Here is a 22,534-nt window from a genome sequence, read left to right as displayed (position 1 = left end):
CTCTCTCCGTGCTCCTGCTCTCTCCGCGTTCCTGCTCTCCCTATGCTCCTGCACTCTCCGTGTTCCTGCTCTCCCTTTGCTCCTGCTCTCTCCTGTTCCTGCTCTTTCCTGTTCCTGCTCTTTCCTGTTCCTGCTCTCTCCGTGCTGCTGCTCTCTCTCCGTGTTCCTGCTCTCTCCGTGTTCCTGCTCTCTCCGTGCTCCTGCTCTCTCTCCATGTTCCTGCTCTCTCCTGCTGCTGCTCTCTCCGTGTTCCTGCTCTCCCTATGCTCCTGCTTTCTCCGTGCTCCTGCTCTCCCTTTGCTCCTGCTCTCTCCTGTTCCTGCTGTTTCCTGTTCCTGCTCTCTCCGTGCTGCTGCTCTTTCTCCGTGTTCCTGCTCTCTCCATGCTCCTGCTCTTTCCGTGTTCCTGCTCTCTCCGTGTTCCTGCTCTCTCCATGCTCCTGCTCTCGCTCCATGTTCCTGCTCTCTCTCCGTGTTCCTTCTCTCTCCTGCCGCTGCTCTCTCCGTGCTCCTGCTGTCTCCTGTTCCCGCTCTCTCCTGTTCCTGCTCTCTCCGTGCTCCTGCTCTCCCCGTGCTCCTGCTCTCTCCATGTTCCTGCTATCTCCGTGCTCCTGCTCTCTCCGTGCTCCTGCTCTCTCCTGTTCCCGCTCTCTCCTGTTCCTGCTCTCTCCGCGCTCCTGCTTCTGCTCTCTCCTGTTCCTGCTCTCTCCGTGCTCCTGCTGCTGCTCTCTCCGTGCTCCTGCTCTCTCCGTGCTCCTGCTCTCCCCGTGCTCCTGCTCTCTCCATGCTCCTGCTCTCTCCGTGCTCCTGCTCTCTCCGTGCTCCTGCTCTCTCCGTGCTCCTGCTCTTTCCGTGCTCCTGCTCTTTCCGTGCTCCTGCTCTCTCTCGGTGCTCCTTGCTCCTGCTCTCTCCGTGCTCCTGCTCTCTCTGTGCTCCTGCTCTCTCCATGCTCCTGCTCTCTCCGTGCACCTGCTCTCTCCATGCTCCTGCTCTCTCCGTGCTCCTGCTCTTTCCGTGCTCCTGCTCTCTCCATGCTCCTGCTCTCTCCATGCTCCTGCTCTCTCCATGCTCCTGCTCTCTCTGTGCTCCTGCTCTCTCCATGCTCCTGCTCTCTCCGTGCTCCTGCTCTCTCCATGCTCCTGCTCTCTCTTAGTGCTCCTTGCTCCTGCTCTCTCCGTGCTCCTGCTCTCTCTGTGCTCCTGCTCTCTCCATGCTCCTGCTCTCTCCGTGCTCCTGCTCTCTCCATGCTCCTGCTCTCTCCATGCTCCTGCTCTCTCCATGCTCCTGCTCTCTCCATGCTCCTGCTCTCTCTGTGCTCCTGCTCTCTCCATGCTCCTGCTCTCTCCGTGCTCCTGCTCTCTCCGTGCTCCTGCTCTCTCTGTGCTCCTGCTCTCTCTGTGCTCCTGCTCTCTCCGTGTTCCTGCTCTCTCTGTGCTCCTGCTCTCTCCATGCTCCTGCTCTCTCCGTGCTCCTGCTCTCTCCGTGCTCCTGCTCTTTCCGTGCTCCTGCTCTCTCTGTGCTCCTGCTCTCTCCGTGCTCCTGCTCTCACCGTGCTCCGGCTCTCTCTCCGTTCTCCTGCTCTCTCCGTGCTCCTGCTCTCTCTCGGTGCTCCTTGCTCCTGCTCCCGCCGTGCTCCAACTCTTTCTCCGTGCTTCTGTCAAAGATAGAATGACTCTTCAGTGGGAAGCAAGCACCCCTATCTCACTGATCGCTGTTTTCTTAAAAGCAATGTTAAAACACTTGATATGCAGAACTGTCACACTATGAGTGTTATATAGTATTATAATTTAGATGGGGGGGTGGGTGGGGTGCGTGATTATTACTTATTCATTTGAAAAGGGATCCTTCAACCAAAGAAATCTGAGAATCACTGGGTTAATAGATGCAGTTTAATCTTTGGACTTCCTGTCACTGAAAAACCAATTGTGATTCAACCACCTGATACCATCTAAACACGTTGAACTAATATTTGCTTTATTACTCATCCTCAGTATCACTAAATCCTGAAACTGTGACAAAAGTAAAAGAAACGTGTCAGTGGCAATTAGTAGTTACACACTGGAGCCTCAAGAACCTCCTTGTTCCATGGAAGAATTATAGGGCGGTGGGGGTTGTGGGAGGATCAGCAACTATCAGGTGTCTCTAAATTTCATCCAATTTAGCAGCACAAATTATTCCTGTTACTTTAGATAAGTATATAACCCCTGACCCAGTCTGCGAATGACCTGCCCCCCCCGCCAAGTACAGTTGGATTGGCTTCCTATTCCAGTCTAATCCAATTTTGGTTGTTCTCTATTCTCTTGAACCAAACCAATTTACCATTTACTCCAAATTAACTCCAGTGTTAATCATAAAATGGTGGATTGTGTGGAGCGCAGTCTGAGATTAAAGGCAAAATACGGCGGATGCTGGAAATCTCAGGGCCAATTAGGGATGGGCAATAAATGGTGGTTGTGCCCACACTCCTTGAACAAATCTGTGGAAAGAGAAACAGAGCTAATGGGCGTAATCTAATTGAGGCAATGTGGCTGGACAGCTGGCGAGAGACCTATGCTGCCTGTTTTCTGGAACGAACCACAGGCTAATCAGTCAGTGGCAAGGCCACCAGCGGGCCTTCCTCTGGAATCAGGTCCCCAAGGCCAGAAGTCCCGCCTAGCGAGAGCTGCCGGCCAATCAGAGGCCGGCAGCTCTTGTGCTCAGCAGCGCCACAGAGGCGATTGTGGCTGCTGCCAGAAGAACACCTCCCCAAGTCTCGGGATCGCAGAGTGACGGAGGGGAAAGGTAAGTGATGTGGGGAGGATAGGGTGGTTTTCATGGCATGGGGGGGGGTCATGGGGAAAGGGTTGCAGGGGGTTCGGAAGAAAGGGCAGTGGGTGGCCCTCAGCAGGCTCCCCCTTCCTGATGCCAGGTTAACTCGATCAGGCACCGAGTGCCTTTGGTCGAAGGACACATCCCCCTCCCCAACTCCACATGGCGACAGGCCTGCCTGCCAGCTGGGTTAAACCCAGTGGTGGCAGAACGAGGTCCTTAAAAGGCCCTTAAGAGGCCCTTAATCAGCCACTTAAGGGCCTCGGTAGGCAGTGGGACAGGAAGGTCGACTATGGGTCTTCCCACCCAGAACGTGACTCTGGCAGAGGCAGGGAGGTGGTGGAGTTCCGGTACGCCACCATCCCGCCCAAGTACACGGCCTCCCTGCCTCCAAGCTCACCACCGGCGAGAGCGCAGGATCCTGGCTCACGTTTCAGGTCTGTGACCTCTCAGCAGAACCCGAGAACAAGAAAGCTTTTCTCATATTGGGGATGAGAGAGTTGAGTATTCACCTGTACGTGGTTGGTCTTTTGGTGAAATGCAAGTTTTTGCTTGTGTGTTTTAGTCCTGATTTGGCCCTTCTTTTATTTTTTATTTAGTTGAAATCTTTTCCTTTCTCCTGTGGTATTTTATTTTCCAGTGGGTTTTGCACAGCATGCTGTAACTCCTTTCCAATTTTTGGTGCTTTTGACATACGTGGGAGTGGAGGTCATTTTAAGTTCTCTCAGTAAGTGACCCTGTAGCCCGGCTTGCTTCAAGTTGCCGATCACGTTGCTCGTTCCACGTGATTTCGAAAAGAAATCCCTTCCCTTTCTCTTGACACCGAGACAAGTAGGGAGGCATTAGGAGCGGTGACCAAGGGCTTGGTCCAAGCAGCATTTTAAAAGAGGAGAGAGTGGTAGAGAGGCAAAGAGGTTTCGGGAGGGAATTCCAGAACTTAGGGCGCTAGGCAGCTGAAGGGAGGGCCACCAATAGCGGAGCGATTAAAATAGAGGATGCGCTAGAGGGGGGCAGATGGTGTCATAATGGTAATGTCACTGAACTAGTACCCAGAGGCCCAGGCTAATGCGCTGGGGACTCAGGTTAAAATCCCGCCATAAATAAATCTGGAATTGAAAGCTAATCTCAGTGATGGTGACCATGAAACTATCATTAATTGTCATTAAAAACCCTTCTAGTTCTCTTATGGCCCTTTTGGGAAGGAAATCTGCCGTCCTTACCTGGTCTGGCCTACATGTGACTCCAGACCCACAGCGATGTGGTTGACTCTTAACTGCCCTCAGAAGAGGCCAAGCAAGCCACTCAGCTCAAGGGGCAGTTAGGGATGGGCAACAAGTGCTGGCCTTGCCAGCGACGCCCACATCCCACGCAAAAAATAAATTTAAAAGAAAGAGACCAGAACTAACGAAGCTAAGAGGGTCTTGGGGTTGGAGGGGATTACAGAGATAGGGAGGGGAGAAATGCCAGGGGGGGATTTAAAAACAAGGATGGGATTTCTAAAATTCTCTTAGTCAATGCAACTTTCCCTCATAATTGAATCCTTTTGGCCCCGGGTTCCTGCTTAGAATCTGTGGCGTACGACCAAAAAAAAAGATTGAAGTCATGCTTCTCTGCAAATTTAATCCTTTATTCAACCTTCCCGTTTCCTTTCCCTAATTTGTACAGGCTCTGACTCTTGGTGGGCTGCAAGGCAGTGTCAGCAAACTAATTTATAAAAAGAACATCTCAGCTGAAACCTGATCATGACCTTGCAAAACATTTCCCTCATTAATCCAGAGGCTACTATAGCACCCACTGTGCGCTGTTGGAGTTGCGGTATTTCAGATGAGACATTGAACTGAAGCCTCATCTGCCCTCTCAGGTGGGCATAAGAGATCCTACGGCATTATTTTAAAGAAAGTTCTCCTCAGTGTCCCAGCCTATACTTACTCCCTCAACCAACGTCAATTACAAACAAATGATCCGGTCAGTTATCTTTTTGCAGCTTGCTGTGCACAAATTGGCTGCCGTGTTTCCTACACCGTGCGACTACGCCTCAGAAGTACCTCATTGGTTGTGAAGCACTTTGGCAGATCCTGAGGTCACGAAAGGCGCTACTGAAATGTAATTTTTTTCTTTCTTTCTTCTTGACTCCAAAAATCCCACCTTCAGTCTGCCATGTTTGGCATTATCCCTGACAATCCATGTTAGGAATGACCTTCCTTCCATCATAAATTCACAAGTGGGGATGTTCACTGATGATTGCACAACGTTGAGCGCCATTCGCGACTCCTCAGATACTAAAGCAGTCCATGTCCAAATGGAGCAAGACCTGGACAATATTCAGGCTTGGGCTGACAAGTGGCAAGTTGCATTCGCGCCACACAAGTGTCAGGCAATGGCCATCTCCAGCAAGAGAGAACCTAACCATTGCCCCTTGACATTCAATGACATTACCATCACTGAATCCCCGACTATCAACATCCTGGGGGTTACCATTGACCAGAAACTGAACTGGACTAGCCGTATAAATACTGTGACTACAAGAGCAGGTCAGAGGCTAGGAATCGTGCGACGGAGTAACCCACCTCCAGATTCCCCTAGACCATCTACACCATCTACAAGGCACAAATCAGGAGTGCAATGGAATACTCCCGCCTTGCCTGGATGAGTGCAGCTCCCACAACACTCAAGAAGCTTGACACCATCCAGGACAAAGCAGCCCGCTTGTTGGCACCCGATCCACAAACATTCACTCCCTCCACCATCGACGCACAGTGGCAGCAGTGTGTACCATCCATAAGATGCACTGCAGAAATTCAACAAGCCGCCTTTGGCAGAACCTTCCAAACCCACGACCACGACCGTCTAGAAGGACAAGGGCAGCAGATAGATGGGAACACCACCACCTGCAAGTTCCCCTCCAAGTCACTCACCATCCTGACTTGGAAATATATCGCCGTTCCTTCACTGTCCTGGAACTCCCTTCCTAACAGCACTGTGGGTGTACCTAGCCACATGGACTGCAGCAGTTCAAGAAGGCAGCTCACCACCACCTTCTCAAGGCCAAGTAGGAATGGGCAATAAATGCTGGCCTAGCCAGCGAAGCCCACATCCCATGACTGAATAAAAAAAAGCTTGCTCAAGCTAACCCAGAAATGGCCGGAAAAGTTATCCCCATGTTGGGATTTGAACCCTGAACATCTGTGTCGTGTCCAATCCAGTCCTGTATCCTCAAGGCCACCTTAGTCACATATCTCTCATTTTAAATTTCCATGGAGGGAGGTGAACCTTTGGACTCCTCTACCTTGGTTTCAATGGACTGTTTTAATCAGTGACAATTTCAAGCTGTTCCTTGTTGCATTTATCTCCAACTACACTCTGATTCCTAGCCACCAGATCAGACAGGACTGAGCAAACGACTAATTGAACTGCACAAAAATTCCAATTCAATTGAACAAAATTCCATCCTATTTAATGGTAATCGAGTGGGCGTCATGCATTATGTAACAGCGATTAAAAATATACAATCTGTATAGTCATATTCTGTTACATATTTAGGACACGCCTGTGTGTTGCAAGAGCTGGGGGGAGAATTTACTCTGAATTTGTAATAAAGCTTACATAAGAGCTCACTGCAATATGAGTCATCAGGTAGTCTGGGACTAAAATAAGAGCAGCAAATAGGGGTGTGCTAGTCAGTAGAGTTAGATTCAAGCCACATTGCTCAATGTGCTTTCCTCTCCCTCCCTAAACCTCTGCTGCCTCACCACCTCACTCTTGCAGTCCAAAAAGGGAAGGCCTTGCAGTTATCGAGTACTTTTCAGACCTTGGGACTTTGTAACACTTGAATGTTGCTGAAAAGAGAGACGTGTTGCTGAAGTTTTTCATCTTGCACTCATCAGGACAAACACAAGAATGCCAAATTTCAAACAATCACAACAATTTATACTACAGGAGAAAAGGGTGCTGATTGGTTGGTAACTCGACTGTAGAATTTTTTAAAAAGCATATTGTCTAAATGGTGAGAGATTGCAGAGCTCTGAGATGCAGAGGGATCTGGGTGTCCTAATGCATGAATCACAAAAGGTTAGTATGCAGGTACAGCAAGTAATTAGGAAAGCTAATAGAGTGTTATCATTCATTGCGAGGGGAATTAAATATAAAAGTAGAGAGGTTATGCTTCAGTTGTATAGAGTAGTGGCGAGACCACACCTGGACTACAGTGGAAGCAGTCTGGCTGGGATTTTCTGTGCCCGCTGGCGTCGGATGTGTTCAGTGGCATAAGTGGACAATATGGCGAGAAGGCCAAAAATCGGTTTCATGACGTTGTGAAACCAGTTTGCGATCGTCCGCTCAGCCCATCGATGGCGGGCCATGTTCCCTGCCATTGGACGTCGGGAACCTCATTGTAATACATCAGCATATCACTATAAGGCTAGTCCGCCGGACTCATCCCCGCCCTGCTGGATCGTCCACCCATATCGGTGGGAAAACACGCCAGTGTAGAACACATCTTTACAAGTGTGATGTGCAGAAGTTGGGACTTAGCTGCCAGGGCCTTGCTCACATTGCAGACATCCGAGGAGCAGAAGATACTGGAGCCTGACAGCAGCGACACACTGGAGGAATGTCCAGGGCAGGTTGGGTGGATTCCCATGGAAATGGCTCTGCTGCAAAGCAGCTCACGGAAGTTGGAAAGTCACTGTTGATGCCCACAATGGATGATGATGGTGAGAGAGGAAGGTCTAGGATCAGCTGGGAGAGGAAGAGGTGTCTGGATGGGGTGAGGTTAGGAGGGGGGAAATGAAGTTCTCTGGGTGGGTTGAGGTTGGGAAGGGGGGAATAAAGGTGTTGGGGGTGAGGTTTGGAGGGAGGGGAGTGAAGGTGTCGGGAGAGGGAGGTTGGGAGTGGGGGGAGAGAGTACGGGGGGGAAGGAAGGGGTAACGTGGGAGAAGATGGCATTTAGGGAGGTAGGTGTAAGTGGGGTGGATAGGTGTAAGAGAGAGGAGGGAGTCTGGGGGGGGGGAAGAAGTGTGGAGAGGGGAGGGTGTCCGGGTGGGGAAGAAGGAGTGCAGAGAGGGGAGATAGTCCGGGGGAGGAAGGAGTGCGGAGGGGGGAGAGATTAAGAGTGGAGGAAGAAGCAAGAGTGGAGGAAGGAGTCAGGAAGTGGGAAGGAGTAAGGCCAGAGGAAGAAGTGAGCCTGGAGGAAGAGGTAAGGCTGGAGGAAGGAGTCGGGAGGGGGGAAGGACTAAGCGGGTAGGGGGTAGTCCAGGGGTGTGGGAGGACTAAGGGAGGGAATGGGTGCAAAGAGGGGAAGGGGTGCGAAGGGCAGAAGGGATCCGGAGGGGGCAATGTGCAGGTGAGCATGCAAGGGAGGGGTCTGATAGGTCCATGTCTGCCTCCTGGGGAGCGAACTGAGTGTGGGCGTGGTATGAAGGCATGGTGAGAATGACTGAGGGCAGAGTGAGGCGATAGGGTGAGGGTTCGATGGTAGCGATAGAAGGGTGATTGGTGGGGACTTGGAGGCAGACATGGACTCTGGGGGTGGGAAGGAGGGGGTCAATGTGGATGGGGGTGGGATTTTCAGGAAGGAAGGGAACATGTGTGTTCGCCTGGACATTCCCAAAGGAAAAGGGTTGTGGCTGGTAGGTCACGAAGGGGAGGTGAAAGGTGATGCCGGGGGGGAGGGGGGTCAACTATGACGGGGGAAAGGAAATGGGTGACTTGGGGAAGACAAAAGACTTGGGGTCTTCATCAGGGAGCTGATGAAAAAGTGAATCCAGACCATGCTGTGCAAATTGAAAGTGAAATGAGAGTCGTGATGGGCGAGATCAGATGTTGTATGGGATGTGATCAGTGAGTGGGCAGAGATGCAAGTCAGCTCAAATGGACAACTGGGAGCGAATCCCAGCAGGCAGCATTCAAAATGCTCGGGACATTGAGGTGAGTGTGATATGTGAAGGATCCACATGCACAAGGCTCCACAAGGCCCTATCACACACCTACCTCTCCCTACGGAATCACTCGTGGGCCGGCTGCTCCCTCTGCGGTTCCAAAGGACGAGGTTGAGGGGCTCACAGGCAAAGGGGACCTGGAGGGAGCGGACAGCCTCTGAGATTCCTGAGTGGGTGGCCCATGGCTGTCCAGCTGCTGCTCCTCCTCCCTTCGGGTGCCCGAGGGCCCCGGCCTGACTCCTTGAGGGGAAGGAGCACCGGGAGGGATGTCGAGGTGCCCTATTTCCCTCTTATGTTGCCACTGCAGGAACTCACCCAGGGCTCCCACAATGGAGTGCAGGTCTGCACACATCTCTGCGTTCTGCTGGACCAGGGTCTCCATGGCGTCCGTCATCCTCCCCATGGAGACCTCCACATGCGCACACGGGCACCGCTGCATCAGAGAGCAGGCGGAGGCACTCGTCTGACCCACAAGCCACTCTGTTGAGGGCTTTCAACAGCTCTGCGCAATGTTCTCCTGCCCTCTGATGACTCTCCAGGATGAGTTGGAAGGCCTAGCCCAGAGGTTCATCATGTGACTCGGACCCCACAGACGCCCCTTTCCCAGTAGTCCTCCAAGATATCCTCTTGGCTGTACATGAGGACCTGGATGGAGCTGAGGGACTGGCTGGCTGAGGGTGTCGGTCGCTTGGCAGAGCTCCCTGTGAACCAAAGTAGAGATAATTAGTGCATGGCAGCAGAGCCAAAAGCAGGAGAGAGAGCACTCACAGTTGAGTAGAGGGAAGGATGATGATGTGCAGGATTCTCAGGTGGGTATTCACCACCAACTTCATCGTTGCCACAGGCAGGGTTCACATCCTCACCAGTCAGCGTGATGACACGCTCTTCAAAGCGAGGGGCCTAATGTAGGCCACTCCACCCCCAGTCTGAGACCTCTTCCTGCTGATGTGAGCCAGCTTCTCCTGCATGGAACCAGATGGAGAGAGTGTGAGCAGGACACATGACACTGCGTGGAATGTTTGTGTAGTGAGCGGAGCCATGGACAGGATGAGGACGGCAGCTCGAGAGGGTCTGAGCCTGATGGAGATGTGAGGGTGTGTGTGAGAGTTAGCGGTGTTGTCCTTTGAGGTGTGAGATCCCTGTGGATGTGTGATGGGTTTGTGAGTGTGTGAGTTGAGAGTGATGAGAAGAGTGAGTTACCCTGGAGGAACGGATGAGACCATTCATCCTATAGCGGCACTGGGTGGCTGTCCTCTTTTGCAGGGCATTGGCCCTGACAACTGCTGCCACCGCCTGCCATGCTGGATTGGTGATGCCGCTACCCATCCTGTGGCCAGAGCAGAGGTGGAGGACATCGGGAAGGGCCTCCACAGCGTCCAAAAGACATCCAGTGACGTGTCATTAAACCTGGGGGCTGCAGTCTTTTTGCCATTCGTGGACATCTTCCCTCCAGTAGTCGTGGGCTGGTAGCACTGAGATGTGTGCACACAACTGGACTTTAAATATGGTGCCTGGCGTGATGAAGCGGCGAGGTGATGGCGGGTGGGTGAATGAGAGCCCGCGCGCCATGGAAACAGCGTTTATCCCGGAAATGGATAACTAATGCCGGGTTTGGGATGATACGGCATAAAATGCCGCTTTTGAGGCCGCGGGTAACGTCGTTTTACCCTCCCACTACCGCACTTAGTGCAAATCAGGGACGATTCCGCTCTTTGAATATTTTTAAGGCAGAGATGGATAGATTCTTGTTAAACACGGGGGTGAAAGGTTATCGGGGGTAGATGGAAGTTTACAATCAGATCTGCTATGATCTTATTGAATGGCGGAGAAAGGTGTTATAACAATGCAATGTAATCAGGGTTGCTCTGGATCTCCAGGAATTAAAGATTAACGTCCAAAACACTTATGTATAAGGATATTGAAATAAATTGTGTTTTTAAAATCACTTTCTTTGAAAATTTTCATTTATTAATAACGCAAAATATTGGAGATGGTGGAAAAAAGTCTCTTTGAGTGGAGGTGGGTCACTTGGGGTCAATAGGTCATGCATTGAAACTTCCAGCAACTGTTCAGCAAGAGTTGGCAGCCATGGTTGTAATTGTTCTTATTATGCTTCGTGGGCCTTGGCGAATCTTCCAAGTTTACTCATGCTGCATAACGACTTCTACATTGAGAACTGGCCATCTTAGTGTCCCATTGAACACAGGACACCTTTTTTAACATTGTTGTCATAATCTGGAAGGGTTGGTGGAAGTGGGACTCAACAGTAACTTTCAAGAGGGAATTGGATCAATACTTGAAAGGGAGAGAAAATTGCATGGCTGTGGGGAAAGAGAAGGGAGAGCGCAGCTAAGTGGATAGTTCTTTCAAGAGAAGCGGCTGGAGTGATGTGGAGCTTGACCATTTCAACACATTCCTGAACGGCCTCCCACATTCTACCCTCCATAAACTTGAGATCTTCTCAGACTCTGCCCACTGACCTACCTTGGTTCCCAATTAAGCAACGCCTCGATTTTAAAATTCTCATCCTTGTTTTCAAATCCCTTCATGGCTTTGCCCCTCCCTATCTCCATAATCTCCCCCTGCATTTCCAACATACCTTGTGCTCATCTTATGCTGGCCTCTCGATATCCCCAAATTTAATTGCTCCACCATTGGCAGCCGTGCCTTCAGCTGCCAAGACCCTAAGCTCTGGAATTCTAAAGGAGGGCAGCGGCGTAGCGGTATTGGCACGGGACAAGTAATCCAGCGGCCCAGTGCTCTGGGAACATTGCTTCTAATCCCACCTTGGCAGCTGGTGGAATTTGAATTCAATTAACAAACCTGGAATTAAAAGCTAGCCTCAGTAATGGTGAGCATGAAACTACCACTGATTTGTCATAAAAACCCATCTAGTTCACTAACATCCTTTAGGGAAGGAAACCTGCAATCCTGACCTGGTCTGGCCTACCTGTGACTCCAGACTCACAGTAAGGGTTGACCCTTAAACTGCCCTGTGAATCGGTGTGGCAAGCCACTCAGTTCAAGGGCAATTAGGGATAGATAAATTCTGGCTGTGTCAGCGACGCCCACATCCCACGAAAGAATATATTTTTCAAAATTCCCTCCATAAACCTCTCTCTACCTCACTACCTTGCTTTTCCTCCTTGCTTTGGCCAAGCCCTGGGTCATCTACCCTAATATCTCCTTAATGTGGCTCAGTGTCAAATTTTTCTTTATAATGCTTCTGTGCCTTGAGAAATTTTATTACCAACAATCACTTGGTAGTGCAGAACTTGAATATTGCTGAAAAGAGAGACCCATTGCTGAAGCTCATCAGGACAAATGCAAGAATGCCAAATTTCAAACAATCACAACAATTTATACTGCAGGAGAAAAGGGTGTTGATTGGCTAGTCGGCTCTGATTAGCCGAGGCGTTGCCATGGAGAAAGCAATGGGGAACAATAGGCTCGCTGAGCTCCTGGGTAATTCTAGAAAGGTGCAAGGCTTGAACATATTCCTTTTGTTTGCAGAGAACAGGTCTCTGTATATGAATGTATGTCACTCCTAGAAAGCATATGTTATGAGCTCAATTAATTATCTTAAATTGGTTGTTAGTGTAGTTATTAGCGCACTCAAGATTGTACAGCAAGTGCTGCCCAATCGCGGCATCACATCTAACAGTAGATGTTTTGATTTTGGGCCTCTTCTTTTAGTGATTTTTATTATCTTAAGTAGAAGCTGTTACTGTGTTAAAGTTGATTCCAGTTCATCCCTTTCCCTGACAGATACGACGGGCATGCATTTTACAGTAGCCTGAATTTTATGGATGGCAGGGTTTCACCTCCCACCATCCAAAGAGTCGACAGGGAACACATCCCCACCGACTCCGACTGCTTGGCAGCAATTTCACGCTCAAGTGAGCGTCAGTTGGCTGCAGGCGGGACTTCCGCTCCACCCTTGGGAGAAAATCCCAGCTGAGAGAGCTGGCAGCCAATCTGATTGGCCAGCAGCTCTCTGGTCTCTGCAACAACAAAGAGCTGCAGTGGACGGAAGCAGAACTTCAGGAAGGAGCCTGAGCCTAAGCCCCGGGACTGGACGGCATGATAAGTTTAAGGGGTCCCAGGGCGGGGAGGGTAGGAAAGACCTGGGGTTGGGAGTGGGGGGGAGAGGGGGGTGGAAAGTGGGTGTCGGGGAGAGACCGGTGGGCAGGGGAGGAAGGTCCAGCGGACCATAAGAGGTGGGCATCCAAGGTCAGAAGGGGACTTCTGATGGAGGCCCCCTCCCACTTTGTGCCCGAGGATCTAAGCCTGTTCCTTTTCAGGCTTCCTCCACGCCAGGTCAATCCTCCTGCCAGCATCAACGTTAAGACTGGGTGGGAAACGGGCCTTAAGTGGCCAATAACTGGGCCTCAATTGAGGCAAGAGCGGACTTCCCATCCGAGGTCTTCCCTGGCCCAGCGTAAAATCGCTGCGAGGTCGGGGGCGGGCGGGAGCCTGGAGGGAATCCTGTTCCTTCAATTTCACACTCCCCACCATCTGAAAACCCGCCAGTGAGGGGGAGGAGGGTGTGAAATTCAGGCCTGTCTGATTCATGCCAATGGCGTGTTAAAGAATTTAAACAAAGTCATGACTACTTTTACTGAAAATTCTCCCAACCTCCTTCGCTCTCCAATTACCTTTTTTTTGACTTTCCATTGTGGCTTAAAAGCTGTGAATTTGTTTTTTTTTTCAGATAGTCTCCCCCCCCCCCCCAACCTGCCTGCAGTGAATTACATTAATGCTGATCCATTATAGGCAATTTCCTGTCTGGTACCTATTATCCTACCTTTGGCTGTCAGAGTTGTCATAGTGCACAGTTAGCTCACACTCAGTAAAGTTCTCTGAATTCGCTCATTACACTGTCTCAGGCATGTTCAGACATGTCAGGACAAACCAGAAAGGATTAAAGTGGTTGACGGGAATAGGGGCATAGGGACAGAGGGAGGCCATTCAGCCCCTCGAGCCTGTTCCCCCCCCATTCAATTAGCTCGGGCTGCTCTGTATCTCAAACCCATTTACGTGGGGAGAGCGTTGAAGTGAAATTCCCCGGGGAACGCGCCGAGCAGGTCAGGAGACGGAAGCATGTTCCGCAAGGAACGTGCGGAGAGTGTCAGAGTGACACTCCCCAGGGAACATGTGACGTGGGTCAAGATGAGAGCTTGGCAGTTGTTGCTGCTGCAGTGAAATGAAGTTCAGATTGCGGATTCTGTGACGTTGTCAAACAAAGTCGAGTGCGGGTTGTTTTCAACTTGAAGCAATTGAAATCTCGGTCCTTCTTTTGCCCCCAGCTCTTCCCCCGCCCACTGCAGCACTTGTCGAAGAAGATCGTCCAATCGAAGTTAAACAGCACCATCGTTGGGGTGTTCACCATCTCACTGGTGTTCCTGTCTGCGTTTGTCAACATGGTAGGTGGAGTCCGTTGTGAGGTGAGTCCGTGTTTTACAGCAGGCTGGTCCCATTATATACAATGGGAAAGAGGTACCCCATCATCAGATCCGGGGTAACCCAGGGTACAGAGTGTGTTAGACTCAGGATAACACAGAGTCTGGAGTGTGTTAGATCCAGGATAACACAAAGTGTAGAATTAGCTAGATCCAGGATAACATAGATACTATTCCTATTGCATTACAACAGTGACTACACTTCAAAACTACTTCATTAGTTGTAAAGCACTTTGGGTTATCCTGAAGTGGTGAGAGGCACTGTATAAATCTAAGTCTTTCTTTCATGTACCGTTATTTAATTTCCCTTTACAAAGAGTGAGTGCTCTAAGGACTCATGATACCAGGCATTGAGAAATAATAGGGAGTAGAATTAACACAGAATTGAAAGAATATAATTACTCAATCCCTCCTGGGTTCTGAAGGACTGTATTTCAACCGATATTAATTCAGACTCTTCATACCATTGGGGTCATTAATTCCTCTCAGCCACCGCACCCACCCTCTCCACCAATCCCCCAACCGTTATCAAGTGATCTTATTTAAGCTCCCTTGTGCTAGCTGGGTCAATGTGTCCCACTATCCCATGTTATTGAGGGCATCTCTCCTGATGTTATTGGGGTTACCTCTTGTTGGGCTTTGTAACTTCTCCCAGCTAGGGTCCTTTGTTATTTATACATGGAATTGCATTGCACAGGAGGATGCAATTCAGCCTGCGTGCCCGTGCTGGCTTTTTGAAGGAGCTATCCAATTAGTCCCACTTGCTCCTGCTCTATCAATATAACCCTGTGTATTTTTCTTTTCAAGTATTTATCTAATTTCCTTTTGAAAGCTATTATTGAATCTCCTTCAGACAATGCGTTCCCGGTCACAGCTCTGTGAAAATAAATTTCTCCTCATCTCCTTCATCCAAGGTTGTTTTACCTTAAACCTATTGCGTACATAAACTTAAACTAACCCCTCATATAGACTCACACATGGGGGTAAGTGTAACCTTTAGAACCAGGTGGTAACAGGCGATAACCAATGGGAAGCAAGTTTGCGTCTCGCCCAATCTTCTTTTCCAATCAGACCAGGTGTAGCTGCCACGAGCCTTGCCAGCAATGCCCACATCCCAAGAATGAATTAAAAATTAGAAAGCTAACTTGGGAATTGCGTTTGATCTCCATGCCTCAGACTTCAGCGTTCACACTCCCGATCCCTTTCCAAGGGCTGCTGCTGCGTGTGTAGGTGCGAACGCTAGATGAGGACCAGGATCAATCTTATCACAGCTGACGCACAGACCAACACTCGGTGTTCCTGGCTCATGGATGGTTAACAGCCACCTGGGTTAGGCAGTACAGGGCCTACTGGTGTCTGAGAAACTGTACCACAACAGAGATATGAGAAAGAGGGCAAGAGAGGAGACAACTGGGGAGAAAAATGCAGTCACGACTCAAGGAGAATTCATAAAGTAACCTCATGACGATTTGTTTTGCTTCTTCCTTCCAGTTTGTGTGCAACACCCAGGATTTGTATGGCTGTGTGGCTAAAGAGTACAACACAACGCCAAGCAATGTCAATGCCTGCCACATCACTAACTCCATTGCCAATTACAGTCTGGACTTGGAGACAGGACTCTGTGGGGGAGAGGAACCCAGCTGTAACTTCCCTGAGGTACTGGCTTGCTTGATTCAGAGGTCATAGAATGATGGCGCACAAAAGGAGGCCATTCAGCCCATTGAGCCTGCGTCGGTTCTTTGAAAAGCTTACTCAATCAATTCTACCCTCCACCAATCTTTCCTGATAGTAAATCTTTCCATTTCAAGCATTTATTCAGTTCTCTTTTGAAATTCACTATTGTATCTGCTTTCACAACCTTTATACGCAGTGCGTTACAGATCAACTTGCCACGTGAAAACATTTATCCTCCACCCCCCCCCCCCCCCACCCCACCCCACCCCCCCACCCCCCCCCCCCCAACAACCCCAGTTATTTTGTCAATTGCCTTAAATCTCTTCTGGCTAAGGCCCTCCTACCAGTAAAAACAGTTTCTCCTTATTTACTCAATCAAAACCCTTCAAAATTTTGAACACCCCTTTCCTTCTCTGCCCTAGGGAAGAACAATCCCTTCTCCAGTCTCCACATATTCACCCAGATGATCTTATTGAATGGCAGAGCAGGCCCGAGCAGCCAAATGGCCTACTACTGCGCCTAATTCTTATGATTGTATATTTACCTTCGCCCTGGTACCATTTTAGTAAGCTTCCTCTGCACTGTCTCTAAGGCCTTGACATCCTTTCTACAGTGTGGTACCTAGAATTGGATGCAATACTCTGACTGAGGCCTACCAGTGGTTTGATGCTAGACTGGTGGGAGATAGTGGCTGGGCCTAGCAATGTTAAATTGACAGCAGCGGCGGGAAACTGGGGAAAGGAGAAATGGAGGGAGGTCGTACCACTCATCTTAAAATGATTCATATGAATTAGGAGCAGGAGTAGGCCACTCAGCCCCTTGAGCCTTTTCCGCCATTCATTGAGATCATGGCTGATCTGATTGTAACCTCAACTGAACATTCCCGCCTAACCCCGATAACCTTTCACCCTCAAGCTTATCAAGAATCTATCTAGCTCTGCTTTAAATATATTCCAAGACTCAGCCTCCACTGCCTTTTGTTGAAAAGAGCTCCAGACACTCATGGCCCGCTGAGAGAAAAAGTTTCTCCCTCTGATTTTTAAAGAGTGACCCCATAGCTCTGGATTCTCCCACACGAGGAAACATCTTCTGCACATCCACCCTGTCAAGACCCCTCAGGATCTTATATGTTTCAGTCAAGTGGCCTCTTAATCTTCTAAACTCCAGCGGATACAAGCCTAGCCTGTCCAACGTTTCCTCATAAGACAATCCTCCCATTCCAGGTATTAGTCTAGTAAACCTTCTCTGAACTGCTTCCAATTCATTTGTATCCTTCCTTAAGTAAGGAGACCAATACTGTACATTGTATTCCAGATGTGGTCTCAACAATGCCCTGTATAACTGAAGCATAACATCTTTACTTTCATTTTTTTCTATTCATTCATAGGATGTAGGCATCACTGGCTAGGCCAGCATTTATTGCCCCTCCCTAATTGCCCTGGAGAAACTCTTTCGAGTTATCAACAGTCACAGATTGCAACTCTTTCGAGTACAATCACAGTTCTTGGGTTTCCGGGAGTGGGACATGAACCCACAACCCTCTGATTCAAAGGCGAGGGTGCTATGAACTGAGCCACAGCTGACACCTCATTGCCCTGGAGAAACTCTTTCGAGTTATCAACAGTCACAGATTGCAACTCTTTCGAGTACAATCACAGTTCTTGGGTTTCCGGGAGTGGGACATGAACCCACAACCCTCTGATTCAAAGGCGAGGGTGCTATGAACTGAGCCACAGCTGACACCTCAAATTCTCCCCTAGTGTGTTAGTGAAACTCTTTCGAGTTATCGACAGTCACAGATTGCAACTCTTTCGAGTACAATCACAGTTCTTGGTTTTCCGGGAGTGGGACATGAACCCACAACCCTCTGATTCAAAGGCGAGGGTGCTATGAACTGAGCCACAGCTGACACCTCATTGCCCTGGAGAAGGTGTATTCAATTCCCCTCGCAATAAACGATGACATTCTATTAGCTTTCCTAATTACTTGCTGTACCTGCATACAAACCTTTTACGATTCAGGCAGTAGGACGCCCAGATCCCTTTGCATATCAGAGCTCTGCAATATCTCACCATTTAAACAATATGCTTCTTTTTTTATTCGTCCTGCCAAAATGGACAATTTCACATTTTCCCACATTATACTCCATTTTCCAGGTTTTCGCCCACTCACTTAACCCATCTATGTCCTTTTGTAGCCTCCTTACATCCTCACCACAGTTTACTTTCCTACCCATCTTTGTGGCATCAGCAAATTTGGCGGCCACACCTTCGGTCCCTTCATCCAAGTCATTTTATTAGTCATTCAATAGGATAAGTAGAGAGAAACGATTTCCCCTGATGGTGGAGGTAGGCCCATTCAGGAGGGAAATCAGGAAACACTCACCACGCAAAGGGGTAATGGAAATCTGAAACTCACTCTCCTAGAAGGCTGTGGACGCTGGGGAACAGTTGGGCCTTTCGAGACTGAGACCGATAGATTTTTATTGGAGAAGGACATCCTGGGACATGGAGCTCTGGGTAAATAGGGTGGAGTTACAGATCGGTTATGATCTAATTGAAAGGTGGAGCAGGCACAGGAGGCTGAATGGTGGAAGCCCTGCCTTAGAGAGTTGCCGGCCAATCCGAATGGTTGGCAGCCACTGCTGGGACCACTGCCAGTCACCGAAGAAGAGGATCTAATGGAGGCTGGACTGTAGGTGTATCCGGGGTATTGGCAGGGCTGGACTGGCAGGCTCCAGCCAGGGGGGCTTGAGAGGGATGGGGGTCTGGGTTTGAAAGGATGGGGATGGGAGAGTTAAAGGGGGGTATGACCTTGTGAGGTTGGGGGGGGGAGTGTTGGGGGTGCCTCCAATAGATACAAAGTAGGTTCATTCCCCCCCCCCACACCAGCCTGCAGTTACCCAACTGGACCTCCCTCTGCTGCGGGTAATATAGCGGCTGGGAGGGTGGGGTTGAGGCATTTAAGTGGCCATTAATTGGTTAGTGGCAGGCAGGTAGGTCGTAGGCTGGCTGTTATGACTAAGTAGTTGGTAAAGCTGAGTTACTTTTTAAAAATCCCGGAGGGCAACTTTAAGCAACTGTCATAACCTATAATTTTAAGTGTTATGTTTGAGATGCAGCTCTAAATTCAGGAATCAGACCACCAGTTCTCAAGAGGTTTATATTAAGCTAAATGAAACATTTTATTAACTTACACAAATATATAGACATGGCTACAAATTACTACGGTCATAACTTTTAACAAATTCCCAAACTAATCTGCATTAAGGCAACAGCAACCCATAGACTTAACCAAACACCAGGCAAGGCATTTTCACCTGACGAATTCAAAATAAGATCCTTTCCCTTTGGTTCCTGTGGAGACAGTTGGAGGCTTGCAGCTGCTTTTGATCTCACATTGCCTCTGCCCTACACCCACAAAATGGTTGTCTTGTTATACCTAGCACAACCCATTGAATGTAAATTCTCATTGTATCACCAGCCACTTTGAACTCCACCTCTCTAACAATAAAACCCTTTTCATAGTACCGATTTTGTTAGTAATATAAACATATTGCTTGGTCTCTGCTAGCTAGGTGCCAGAATTCACCCCACTTCTTGAATGCTCTATTTAAAAAATGCAAATGCACTCTACCTCTCTGTTTACATCTCAAAACTAGTACACACCAAAGCACCCAGGCTAGCTGGCTTTAATCCAGTTAAGACACACCCACAGACTAAACCTCTATTTTTAAAGAAAAATATTTTCCAATAATATTATATACATTAATAGCTTCATGACACTGGCCACATGCTGCATTTTACAAGTATTCCCTCCCACCACTGCCTTCAAACCCACTGGTGGGGGATCTTAAAATTTTACACCCCATGTTCCTGACCTGCAACGTGCTGATAGACTAATTCAACTCAACACTTTGAAAGAGAGCATAATTTTTGGTTTTAATCTCACACCTTATTCCCCAGGTTGTCTTCCATTTTCTCGCATTACCCCAAGCCTCTCGCTCGCTTAGCCATCTGCGCCCCCATTTATCTCTTTAATGTCTTTCTGTTTTTATCCATTATTTGACTGAGATGATCTGTTACAACATTCCACCCACATTTCTACATATATCTTTTCCTTCCCTTGTTCTGAGAGTGTTAACGTGTCACTCTGCCTCTCTTGTCACAGTTTTGGGTCTGCACACAGATAATCAGCCTGTTTCTTCTTCCCTCCAGGAACTGGCTGCTCTGCTGAGTGTTTCCAGCGATTTTGTGTCTTACAATTGCTTTACAACTGACAAATCAGGGGACATTTTCCGGTCAATTGTTCAGTCACCTTCCACCCTTCCTAAACGTGAGCTCATCTGAAACTCAGCTACCCGTATCCTAACTTGCGTCAAGTCCTGTTCATCCATCACCCCTGAGCTCACTGCCCTACATTGCCTCCCGGTCTGGCAATGTTTCAGTTTTATCATTCTGATTCTTGATTTCAAAACCCTCCATGGCCTCAGCCCTCCCTATTTGTGTATCCTCCTCCAGTCCTATAACGCTCTGAGATCTCTTTGCTTCACATTTCTGGGTCCTTGCACATCCCTCCATTTTAATCTCTCCACCATTGGCGACCTTGCCGGCTTCTACCTGGGCTCTGATCTCTGAAAGTTTCACCAAGGCTCCTTAGGCAGCGTCTTCCAAACCCATGACCCCTACCATCTAGAAGGACAAGGGGAGCAGATAGATGGGAACACCACCACCTAGGAGCTCCCCTCCAAGCCATTCACCACCCTGATTTGGAAATATATTGCTGTTCCTTCATTGTCGCTGGGTCAAAATCCTGGAACGCTCTCCCTAACAGCACCGTGGATGGACCTACACCACATGGACTGCAGCAGTTCAAGAAGGTGGCTCACCACCACCACCTTCTAAAGGGTAATTAGGGATGGGCAATAAACGTTGGCTTAGCCAGCGGCACCCACATCCTGTAAATGAATTTTTAAAATTTAAAATAGAACTCCGCCTCTCTAACTCTCTCACCTCCTTTAAAACGCTCATTAAAACCTACCGCTTTGACCAAGCTTTTGGTCACCTGGCCTAATACCTCATCACATGGCTCAGTGTCAAATTTTGATTGATAAAGCTCCCATCACTTGCCTTGGGATGCTTTTACCGCATTAAAGGTGCTATCTAAAGGTAAATAGATGTTAATAACATAAACTGAACTTCAGACAGGGTCAGATGAAGAGCATGAGCGCAATCATACCTTGGGTGGGTGGAAGCTATCAGATGTTTACCACATTTTTCAATAAATTTTCACTCCTAGTAACTAACGTTTACCCATAATAATAAGATGAAATAATTGACTTCAATTTTAATTTGGGGACTGGGTTGCATTTTTAAAGTTTCTTTGATGCTGTCAGACAGATGAGTGGGGAATTATGACAATTATCACTCCTTGCTTATGCAGACAAAGATGATGTTGGTTCCTGGCAACAGAGCAGTGTGTTATAGGATTAGGTTAGTAAACTCACCTCCAGACACATACCATCCCGACCATCACCATTCCTTCATCGTCCATGGGTAGGGTTGCCAACTGTGATTAAATGTATTCCTGGAGGTTTCATCACATGACTTGCGCCCCCCCCCCCCCCCCCCCCCCCACCCCGCTCTCCAGCCTTTAGTCGGCCAACACTTCCATCCTTGTGATGCACTGCCTTCCTATGACAATTGGAAAGCAAGAAGACTCACGATACTTGACTGTCAGACAAACAGTCTTTTTTTCCCCCCACCTTCAATATTTTTATATCTGGTAAAGAGAAATGCTGAAAGAAAGTGACAAAAATAAACAATCTTTTTTAATGTCCCGATGATTTTTCTCTGGGGTTGCTCACAGCAGTGTCCTGGAGATTGGTCTTCAATTCCTGGAGACTCCAGGCCAATCCTGGAAGTTGGCAACCCTATCCCTGGGTCAAAATCCTGGAACTCCCTTCCTAACAGCACTGTGGGTGTACCTACACACATGGACTGCAGCGGTTCAAGAATACAGCTCACCACCACCTTCTTAAGGGCAACTAGGGATGGGCAACAAATGCTGGCCTTGCCAACAATGCTCACTAAGAACATAGGACTTTGGAGCAGGAGTAGGCCATTCGGCCCTTCAACTCGGCTCCTCCATTCGATAAGATATTGGCTGATCTGGTTGTAGTCTCAATTCTGCTTTCCTGTCTGCACCTTCCCATATTCCCTTGACTCCCTTGTCTATCAAAAAACTATGTCAGCCTTGGATAAATTCAATGCTTTCTGGGGAAGAGAATCTCACAGACTCACGACCCTCTGAAAGAAAGAAAAATTTCTCCTCATCTCTGTCTTATGCTTAAACTGTGTCTCCTAGCTCTAGTCTCCCCCACAAGAGGAAACATCCACCCGACCCCGTGAATGGATAAATGAAAATGAACGAGGGCTCTTCAATAAAAAGGACAGGGCATGAATGGAGGCTATCAGGGTAGGGGAGGGGTGGGGGCATTGAATGGTTGGAATGGGGCTTGTAGGCGTGCATGAGGAACTAATTTGGGAAGGAAGGAACACTGATTCAGTTTAAACCCAGATAGGGGTGCACGGGTCCAACTGGTGAAAGGCAAGCTTAGGATTGATGTCAGAAAGTGTTTCTTCATCCAAAGGCC

The 22,534-nt window shown here is 48.8% G+C and overlaps 1 protein-coding gene across 1 annotated transcript in view; it reads left to right on the top strand.

The window, feature by feature from the left end:
* The window catches only part of adcy5 (adenylate cyclase 5), a 360,956-nt gene that overhangs the window by 298,979 nt on the left and 39,443 nt on the right, over positions 1-22,534 (top strand). The window contains exons 11-12 of the mRNA XM_078551313.1: positions 14,053-14,190; positions 15,697-15,861. Coding sequence (XP_078407439.1) covers positions 14,053-14,190; positions 15,697-15,861 — 303 coding nt within the window. The remainder of the gene's footprint in view (positions 1-14,052; positions 14,191-15,696; positions 15,862-22,534) is intronic.

Source organism: Cetorhinus maximus, chromosome 11, assembly GCF_964194155.1.
Source record: "Cetorhinus maximus chromosome 11, sCetMax3.hap1.1, whole genome shotgun sequence".
Classification (NCBI taxonomy): Eukaryota; Metazoa; Chordata; class Chondrichthyes; order Lamniformes; family Cetorhinidae; genus Cetorhinus; species Cetorhinus maximus.
The sequence above is the reverse complement of the archived record's forward strand: the minus strand, read 5'-3'. Positions and strand labels throughout refer to the sequence as shown.